Source organism: Apteryx rowi, unplaced genomic scaffold (assembly GCF_003343035.1).
Source record: "Apteryx rowi isolate R43461 unplaced genomic scaffold, aptRow1 scaffold_803, whole genome shotgun sequence".
Taxonomy (NCBI): domain Eukaryota; kingdom Metazoa; phylum Chordata; class Aves; order Apterygiformes; family Apterygidae; genus Apteryx; species Apteryx rowi.
This window is the reverse complement of record NW_020451098.1, coordinates 83123-93939: the sequence shown is the minus strand read 5'-3', so window position 1 is coordinate 93939 and position 10817 is coordinate 83123. Positions and strand designations below refer to the sequence as shown.

Sequence of the window (10817 nt, the reverse complement as noted above, 5' to 3'; positions counted from 1 at the left end):
ATAGGTTGATCTTACAAGCTTATTCAGTGCTATTCCCCACCCCACCCCCACTTCTTCCCTGTCATTTGGGAGTTGGAAAACCGTTACCCTGAGACAGAGACATTCCTGCAAGTGGCACAGAGCATCCATAGGGGCTCCTTGGAACATGGCTGAAAACAAAGTTTGAAAATAGGCCTGTAGGGGAGTAGGAGTAACCCAGTGTAGGAAACTATTTCATAGTAGGAAATAAACAAAAAGTAGAAGGAAAGAGAAAATGGCACAGAATACAAATACAAGTCCCCAGGCCATTTAAACTAGTGTTAATTAACTATTTTCTGAATCAAAAGGGAGTAGCATTACATTAGTTCTTTGATATTTCCTACAATTGTATTTTAAAATGGATAACTGTGTTGCCCAGACGAAGCAGTCAAAAACCATGCCAAAAAAATAACGAGATTAATTAGCTTAAGTTATGAGACTTTCATAATATAGTCCTTGGAATTTGTCTTGGGGCTCACATTTTTCAGTTTCTGTCCATGAGCATGAAGGTTACATAAACTTCAGTATCACAGTCATCAAAAATCACCTAACACAGGAACTGGTACTTTATGAAAAATACAAAATATTGTAAGACTTGCCAACTTCAACCATTTTATTGCTATGTTGTGATTATTTTATTTATTTTTATTTAATGACAACATGAAATAGTTTGAATCACCTGTTTTGATACAGCATCTGTAAGTTCAAACATTTTACGTAATGCTGATCATATATCACAATTTAAAGTTCCTGACCTGAACTCTCTGTTGCTAGGTCAACAAAGTTCTCCGAAATCACAACATCAAGCCACATTGGATGTTTGCATTGGACAGCATAATTAGAAAAGCTGTGCAGACTGCTATTACTATTCTGGTCCCAGGTGAGTCATTTCTTAATATTCAGCAAGTGTTTATTACCTGATCCCTTTAAATGCGCCTTAGAGCAGCGGTTATGCTGCTTCACTTAATATTCTGAAACTAGCAATGACCTTTTTCCTGTTCACTGGCTGTTTCACAGCTCAAACATTTCCAAGTGAATTGTCCAAATTATTTTGGACAGCATCTTTCTAAGATGTGTAATTTAAACAATTTTGCAACGTAGTAGCCAACTACTGCTCTCTAAGGCGCTCTAAGGCCTAATTTTTTGAGGGCACAATGCTGCCTCTTGAAATCCAAAGGAGAGCCAACCTACCCAGCACAGGTAGATTTCTGAGGCTGTTTTACAAAGCACAAATTAATGGTTTGCTTTTCTGAGCGCTCAAAAGTCTCCCAGTCAGAAGCTGTCTAAAACAAATAATCAGCAGTGCACTCTGTTTGAATAATCTGTTTTGAATTTTGTGGGAGCAGAATATGTGGCTTAGCTGAGGGAGGACTCCATATAGAAGAAACAGTATAACCCACTCTGTTATTAGTCTACCTATTTCCAGAGTTAGTTTCTCTGCTGCTTCATAGCTTCTGATCTCATGAAATCCCCTTTCCCCCGCCCTCTACTGGAACTAATGGTGAAATTTTCAAATATATTCTTTTTTGACTTTAGAGTTGGAGCAATATACTTAGGTTCCTGTTTTCTGCAATGGGTAAAGACTTAAATTATCAACAGGGGATCTGAAAATTCCAGTAAAATATATGGCTCTTCCTGTTGTCCTTGGTATTTTCCACATCACCAGCACAACCAGCAAGGCATAAACAGGCTTTCTGTGATACTTGCAGGTCACAAGGAAAATATAACTTTTGACTAGAATGCTGAATATCTTTAATAGCAATGTACTTTATTGCTGTATATTAGCATACTGTAGAATTGCTCATTAATAAACTCTTCTTCTTGTTATTTACACATGGTCAAACTTAAACAAAAGCTTCTGCCCCAGTAGCTTTCAGACCCTGATCTTCTGCCTTTTCCCTAATTGTCTTACCCAATTTCTGATTACTTCCTCTCGCTCCCTTCTTCTGCCCCCCCCCACCCCATGGATAATATTTAATTATCAAGGGTTTAATATTTCTAAAAGCTGTGTGTTTGAGGAATGGTAAGAGGTAGATATTGTATTGTTATGCTTATTGGTGGTTGCCTTACATTGGCGAAACAAACTTCTGTTCCTGTTAGTGTGATACAGAAGTTTAAAGCAAGTCCAAATATATTTGCCTAGTGTAATAGTGCTATTTGGGTAACTGCCGTACAATAAATCTGCTTTCCTTAATTTAGACTGTAAGCACAGCTCTGTTGATCTTGATATGTTCAGCCTTGAAACAGGTATAACATTGAAATGAAGAGAAGAAATGGATCAAGGAACAAATCTCCATTTTGGAAAGAGGAGGAATGCGTTTATCAGTCCTTTAACAGAAAGGAAAAAACCTTCAGAAAGCAAGTTTGATTCAGAAAAGAGTATGTTTTGGTGAGGAGACTAAAGGGAGTGCTCAGCAGTGAGCAGTCACAATTGAAGGAAGGAAGGAAGAAAGATTTATTATTAAACGGTTAGAATTAAACAGATGTTGTTACAGTAATGGATTTTGTAGGAATATCACAGCCCTTGTGTACATACTTTGCATACCTGGTAAATTCTGGTAGGTAGCTTAAACGGGGAATAACAGGAATCAGAGTATACATATAGCTTTGTGTCCACAGCTTTGTGGACGTACATTGTTACAGAATAGGCAGAGATATCTGAGAGGTCAAAGGGAAGTATGCTACTTTAATTCTTGGGAAAGGGGCCTGCTTATTATTTCCTCTCTATATCTTTGGATACAATTTTTTGGTAAATATGATATTCTTATAGTGAGAGAGTGCTAAGTATGCCAGAATAGCAGCAACAGGAATAGTTGGATAAAAAAAAAAAAAAAGGTTATTTGTCTAATAAAACAGTTCAGGTCAGACACATGGAAAATTTACAAACCATTGAGAACAGAATAAAGCAAAAGAAAGTACTTTTGCTACACAGAGTACTTCAGCTTAGTATCAGGAAAGAGATTTGGGGATTATTTTGAAAAATCTCTAAAACTCTCAATCCCATGTGCAGCTGCAAGCATTCACAAGACGTACAGCTGTATTGCTTGATAGCTGTAATAGAAATCAAAGGCAGTAGAAGTGGTATTAATTAATAGGTAGCTCTGTCCTCAAATACTGTGCGTAGCAGCAGTCATTCATGAAAAATAAGAAAAGAGCAGTAGACTTCCCATGGAACTCGGCAAATCCTGAATCAGTCATTACACTAGACAACAGATAGCATTCATACTGCAAATTCTGATCATGCTGTACTCTTTGCTCAGTGAGGCATTATATAGGTGAACAAGGAAGATTTCTGCACAGTTTGACAAACAGTGCTAGCCAAATCTGGAATCCTATTCATCCAGATTTTCACTTCCAACCTTCAGTAGGCTGAATAGTAATCAATGTGTATGTTGCAGTTGTCTGAGTGGTCTTAAACTCCTCGAAAATATCTTCTGTTCTCTTGCTACAGAAATTTCAGGTCTGGTTTAACCAAAGCTCCAGGATTATCTGTAATTACTCACTTAAGCCTACTCTTGTTTTAATGTTCTGTGTTTAATATTTTTTATTTTGCTTATGCTTTCATGTTTCTAATAGAATTGAGGCCACATTTTAGTCTTGCATCTGAAAGTGATACAGCAGATCAGGATGATATAGAAGTTGAAGAAGATCAAGATGAACAGCCTCAGAATCAAACTATCCAGCCTTGCATTGTCATGGAAGATGCAGTAGCTACCTCAGGTGTGAGCACGCTTAGCTCTACGGTATCCCATGACTCTCAGGCTGTTCATAGATCACTGAGTGTCCAGCTGGGGAGGCTAAAATTAGAGACAAACAGGTAAGTCTGGATAGTTGTCAAGATACCCTAGACTATTTGTGACAGTATGTATTGTTTTGCTCTTAAAATATATATGTTAGAATACTAATGACAGTATCAAAAATCCATAGTACTGTGAGTGTTTCATTTAACTGATGGTCAGTGTTCAGTTGTGCCTGGTATCTTGTATTAATTTTATTATTCATTTCAAAACAATAGTGGTACAAGTTAAGGTCTGTCTTGATTTCAGGTGCCCTTTCAAGGAGGGTCTGAAAAAGCTGAACTTGCTGCCAAGCTTCTGCTCTTTCTCTCCTTCATATGCTGTGCATGGCTGATGAATGGTGTTGTGTTTTGTTTGCATAAAGGCAGAACTTGCTGTTCCTTTCTGTAGTTATTCTTAGGGAACAAGCCCAAGCTAGTTGACAGCCACACATAAACTGCACAAGTAAACTGCATCAGACTTGTGTAGTGCACAAATTCAGTGCAGCAGGATCAGTGCTTACAAGCACTATGTTTTTATTAAAGACATTTTGTTGATCAGAGAAAGATAGAGAAATAGCTGTGTTTAAAAGAAGAAACAATTCCTAAATCTGTATTTTGGATTTTTCAGAAATATACATACATCATTTTGAAACTAAATAGTGTTTCTTTTCTTTCTTTAAAAAGGAGGCAAATCTCTGAATCTGTTATTTTATCAATTTTTTTTCCAGAGAATTTTATTTTCTTTGCATTAAAATATATTAGATAGTCTGTTTAGAGCAAATATTTTAGCTTTTGCAGGATCTGATTTATGGCAGTGGATTTTCCACAAGTCTGTCCTTGTCTCTGTCATGAAGGTCTCCAGTTTAAGTTCAGTGAATCCCAGGTGACAGTATTATTAGTAAGATCTTTGCTTTCCTGAACTCTAAGCTAATTAAGAAAATGTGTGCTTCCTTCCCATAACTGCACAGGCTATTGGAGGAGTTGGTTCAAAAGGAGAGAGAATTTCAAGTCCTCTTACATCAAGCTGTAGAAGAAAAAGATCAAGAGATCAAAAACCTGCGTCTTAGGTCACAGCCAATACGTAAGTGAGGAGAGATTTCAAAGACATCTTTCACAAAAAAAGACAGCAGCAGATAAACTTCTGTCACTTTTATTGACCCAGTCTCAATAAAGATATTTTACTGTGCTGCTTCTGGTAGGATCTGCTCTGAAGTAAGAATGCATGTTATGGAAATAAATTACCTAATTTGTTTCAGTAATCACAGTACAAAGAAAGGGATGATTTAAATATTTTTTGTCTGTGATTATATTGAAGAGTACAAGGCTCTTATCCTACAGAATAAATATTATTTCTAAAGGGGATGATCTAGTATTATTAAGTATGTGTCCTTTGAATTACAGACTATTCTAATATGAATTGAAAGTTCAAGAGGATCTAATTCAGGAAATGTAAATACAACTTTACTGAGTGAAGCAGAGTTTGATGTGTATCTGTGACAAAGATGGTGGAAGCGCTAATGCAGTTTGGTGTTTCAGTACAGTGTGTTTCTGAGAAATGTTGCTTTCTAAAAGCTGATCCTCAGTCTAAGGCATTGCCTACACAATAGTTGTATCACTTACACTGAACAATTTAGTTAAATCAATGCAAGAACCTTAGTGTAGACACAGTTACAGTGATACTGATGTGCCTTTTACTAGTGAAGTTGTTCTCTGGAGAGGATAGAAAATGCATTTGTATCAGATATTCATACTACTTTAAATGTTTTCATGTTGAAGATTTTACTTTTGAGTAAAATAACTGTATCCCTAACCAAGCAGAGCAATTGGTGTATAGCTGCCTATAGACTGTAATTCAGTGTGTGAGCTCTGGGAATTGACATATATCTTTATTTATGAGGACACTGATGTTCTAAGCTTGAGGGAGAGCTCAGTGCTTCACTGGTCAAAAATGACAAGAGGATGCTTTGGCAAGGCATAACCTCTTCTCAAAAATACTTGTTCTAGATATTCCTGGATTGTCTGTCTGTCATCGTCATTCCACTGGCGCAGGGACCGAAGACCCTGATCTCATAAACTGGCTGAGTGTTCAAGGAGCTGATGAGGATACTATAAACAGGGTAGGAACGATACTTGCTGTTCACTTTGTGACACAGTTGCAGTACTGTTTTGTGACTCCATGCAAGAAGATCCCCAAGTTTTTAAATTACTTTTTATCACATTTTGAGATGAATTTGTGTTCAGAGGATACAAAAAAGGCACAAATATGAAGACTTTTATAAAAATATAGCTTTGTTAATAATTCATCTATCTGATTAGGTATAAGAATAAATTGTCCTGTTAAATTGAGAATATTGCTTTAGTTCATAATTCCTCAATATCTTCACACACTTTGCAGCAGTTCCTGTTGATTATACTTGGATACAGAGTACATGTTCATGCTTAGCTAACTGTGTTAAGTGAAAGTTCCTGAAGTAGATGTCTGTTCTGTAGCAAGGATATCATTTTAGAGGTGTTGAGCTTCTCAGAATTTCAGCTGACTTAGTGAAACCTGGGTTTAGTTATCACTCCTGCAGATCAGATCAAAGGTTACTAGAAATTCAAGCACATCAAAGTTAGATGCCCCTTTTGAAAAGATAGATCTTAACTGTTGTTTTTATTTCTTCATCAGTGTAACCTGGGGTATTAATTATGCCCTAATTTATATTCATCAAAGTCTCTGATTCTGATTGGTGAGATATTGGTGAGAATAACAGAAATGCCAGTTGACAAAAGTTCTGAGTAGCTGTAGAAGCAGTACAAATTTGGAGTATCGCATGACATGCCAATGTAGAGTATACTATAGAAAAATTAAGTAGTTTCACTGTATTTGTAGAAACAGTGCAAATTAATGAGTTATAGGTACCATATTTTAGCTCAATTCTAGGTTTATTCTAAACTTAAACCTCTGTATGTAAAGCTTAAGAAAACTGGATTATATTTCTAGCAAAATGTTCACTTCAACTGTTTTTTTGTAGTTCTTGGCTGAAGACTATACATTAATGGATGTTCTCTGCTATGTTACGCGAGATGATCTGAAATGTTTGAGACTGAGGTAATGCTTCAGATTTAAATGAACTATGCAGAGCTGGATTTTGCTCTGTTACTACAGAAAATAACCGATACTGAGCATTTGTGCAGTATTAATTTTAAATAAGTAACACTTTTAAATATTTCTTTATATACTGATGCATTCCTGATAAAATGCTGATAATATTTAAATTTTTAAAAATTCCCTTTGCCTCCCTTTAATAGAAAAGCTTATTTTTCAAAGTAAAGCTTTTACCTCGTGCCTGGAGACACTGGATGTCCCACTAGAGACATGCTTTTATGTAAAAAGGCAGATAACATAACCTTCTGTAGTTTATTATCATCAGAAAACTGCAGAAATATTTATGGACTGCAACTGACACTAGGCTGTATCTAATCATACCAAGTATGTCTGTCTGTCACTGCAGGACCAGGTTTAAGTAGAAACAGCAGAAGTTGCCAAACACTGTGTGTACAGTTAAGTTTTTAGAAAAAAATATAAAATGTTGACAGATGGTAAGATTTTCATAACAAATATTATCATAATGATGGAAGTCTACTGTGGATTATGCATGTCACTTGGATCAGAAGTCTGAGTTCCAGAAAGAGGCATCTGAAAAGTGGAAAGACTGCCCTGTACCATAATCCAAAAAGGACTCTGTTCTCTATTTGAGTATCACGTGCTGTACTTCACCTTTGATCGGCCCTCCCACTGAGTTTTAGGAGCAGAATTTAATTGATCAAAACTAGAGCAAGGAAATGAGTGCACCTGAATTGGAATGTTTTCAGAGTAGCTTTGGAGCTGAGCATCTTTATGATTTTTCTTTACAGAGGAGGGATGCTATGCACGCTCTGGAAGGCCATCACTGACTTTCGAGAGAAACACGCCTGACACTGAAATCTTTCTTTGCTTCTCTGCAGAGAGGAAAAGATTTCCTTTCAGCACAGAGCAGGTGTGCTGTCAGAAGGACTGTTGCACTTTAATCCAGTATTTGTTTACCAATGTTAAAAACACTGCAGCTTCCTGACTGCTTTTAGTCCTACAACCCCTAAGAAATATGTAAACAACCTGCAATGTTATTTTACTTTGAATGTTTTTACATGCAAGTTTTTCAAAAATTAAGACAAAAAACACCCCCCAAACTTTATTAAGTCATGACCTATTAAAGTAACCAGATGTTAATTTCATGAAAAACTGATCTAAGATTTCATGTGACTGTGCATCACTGGAACAAAACCAAAATGTGACGACAACTTCTCAAGTTTATTTTTCTTTGTAATATATCTTGGTAATCTGTAGAACTTCATAATTTCAATCATGACTAGCTATTTTTCTTTTAGCGTGCAAGACCTAAAAGTAATTGTTTTTACCTACTGCCTAGTTTAATATTGTTTATTTTTGGTAACTTAAGTTCTATGGTGCATTTGTTTTAGAGTTGTTTATGTACTACTGAACTGTACCAGTTGCATACACCTGAATCATAATAATGTTAGCTTGTTCTAAAGCTATCTCTGACATACACAGTTAAAAATAAAGAGAACCTAAGAATTACTTTTTCCTATATTTTCAGACTTTTAAAATAATAAAGGTGTAGAACTGGAAAATATTGGAATAAAAAAGAGGAAAAAATCCCACTGAGTATCAAGGAGACCTTTCTGACACGTTAAAGTTACTGTGATTTTATTTTAATAATCATAGCATTGAATATTTTCTGTTTTCTTGTTCAGTCTAAGTCCACTGTTGATAGTTCAGGGCCAAAAAAAATKCTTGTCTGGAGAGTCAAGAAATGAATATCCAGCCTCCACGCATTGAATAGTTATTCTGGCATGTAGTTTTCTTCTGCTTTTGTTTAGTCAAGATGTCTTTTCTTATACATCATGAAAAAGCACAGTGGATGTTCCCTATCCATCCACACTGAGTGTCYCTCCAGTGTTCTAGCACTGGCTAACATCAGATTCTTCTGAGGTGACTGCAAAAAATTCCAGTGAATAAGGCCTGACTTAAAAACAAGCTTCTTCGTAAGCCTTGGTAATCAGTGAACAGCTTATGCCCTGAATTTTGCAGGTTTAACAAATTTTTTCAGAGAAAATAATTTTCTTCTACACAGATGTTGTCCTAACACCTATGCAGTAATTTTTGCTGACTGAAAAACAACAAAATTGTATACAGAAAAAATAGGCTGAACAAAGAACAAATAAATCATTTCTTTTTTCTTTTTTTTTCTCTCCCTGAAGATGGTTCCATGGATGTTTAGATACAGATACATTTTTGGAATAAGCTGAATCTAACTACGTTTCAGGAGAAATATAGCTATTGTTTAACAATTCGTACTGCTATTACAGGAGAAAACAATACCATTTCAAGGTAATTTTAAGCACTGGGAAAATCAGTTGTGGAGCTTATGACATGCAAAACCCAAAGCAACTAAAAATTATTTACATGGAAAGGTGAACCTAGGAAAATAAACTCCCCTAATTTGATTCAGCAGTATGAAATATGATACTCTATCAGTAGCAAATAACTGCAGCTTGAAAACCTCTCTTTTACACAGTTGAACAAAATTTAATTGCATTGCTTTATTTGTGTGTCCATGCTTTGAAAGCATGCATTCAGTTGTCTATTATCCATGACCTGGGGTGCGCAGTAATGCCAGCTACCTGTAAGATAAGGGAAGGTGATGGTGGAATTGTTTTATGTCTGCACAAGAGCCAGCCTGGCACCTCCCACCAAGTGGGAATTAATACCTGCAGTTCATTGCTGGCCTCACCAGAGCCAAGCTGGCTTCTGCAGAGCTGCTCAGCAGTCAGCCCGGTATTCCCCACTGCAAGCCTCTATCAAGTCAGATGCATGGCTAGGCTGAGCTTGGTTTCTGTGTCCACAAGTATCTGCTCACTCTAAGCCTCCCAACTTTCAATGGCAGAGGATCTGCTCTCAGAGCATATGGCACCTGCTCTGATCCTTCAAGGACAGAGCAAATAAGCCCAGCTGAATGTGTGCTGGCTCCGTGGGAACACAGATTTGTCTCTTCACTGCACTTCCCGTTAATCTGGGTTTTGCACCATGTTGCAGAGAAATCTGAGAAATCTGCCAACATGGGTTTGACCAGGCTTTTTAAGTTCTGGCTCTGTGCTGCACAAAAGCATCTGGACTGCTTCCAAAGCCCTGGGAGCAGTACCAGTATGTTTGCATGGCACAGCCAATAACATCTCGGGACCTCAATGGCCTTTGCACCTCTGTCTTGGATAATCTGCAGCCTGACTATGGATAAGTGACTGTAGCTAAGGCCTTTTCAAGCTCTTAGCTGAGCATGCTACACTAACCTTCATTATGGGGGCAGTACTATAGCTTTGTGTTTCTATTCTGCCTATGCAAGCAGGCCCTGCATAGCACAGGGAGCACCTTTACAACAGCCTCCCTGGTTTTATCACAAAGGAAAGTGTGTGCAGCTTGTGGGCATGACTGTAGAGTGGTCACTTCATCTGGAAACAGTGCTCAATTATTATGACTACAGATGTATTGTTTGAAGGTGAAGCATGGTTGGACTACAAGAGATGCCCAGTATCTTATTTCTGGATAGGATAACTCAGTCTATTTAGGCAATTACTTGTTCCAGGTAAGAATACTTATTAGTGTTTGTTCATATACTTACTTCATAGACTTCATTCTCAAAATATTCTTATGCTTGATAGCAAATTCTTTAATAGCACAGCTGCTTCTGGCCATGTATAAAGTGTTAACCAGCTTATTTGCAAAGCTGTTAACACTTATATGTGCACAGCAGAGATTTATAGTGCCCTCTTTGCTTTTCCACATCCACAAATATTGGGGATCCTTACTTTATATCACATATATGGATATAATTCTGTCCCTAATCAAGGCAATGAAAAATTTTTGCAGCTGATTATAGTGGAGGCAGGGATGTGACCCTTAATGTTTTCAACATCTTAACAATCA

General features: G+C 36.9%; 1 protein-coding gene across 1 annotated transcript in view; it reads left to right on the top strand.

Annotated features, from left to right (window-relative positions):
- The window catches only part of MAP3K5 (mitogen-activated protein kinase kinase kinase 5), a 101300-nt gene extending 92886 nt beyond the window's left edge, over positions 1–8414 (top strand). The window contains 6 exon segments of the mRNA XM_026089238.1: positions 793–898; positions 3595–3835; positions 4765–4877; positions 5801–5913; positions 6811–6887; positions 7694–8414. Coding sequence (XP_025945023.1) covers positions 793–898; positions 3595–3835; positions 4765–4877; positions 5801–5913; positions 6811–6887; positions 7694–7754 — 711 coding nt within the window. The 3' untranslated portion in view covers positions 7755–8414.
- The last annotated feature ends 2403 nt before the right edge of the window (positions 8415–10817 follow it).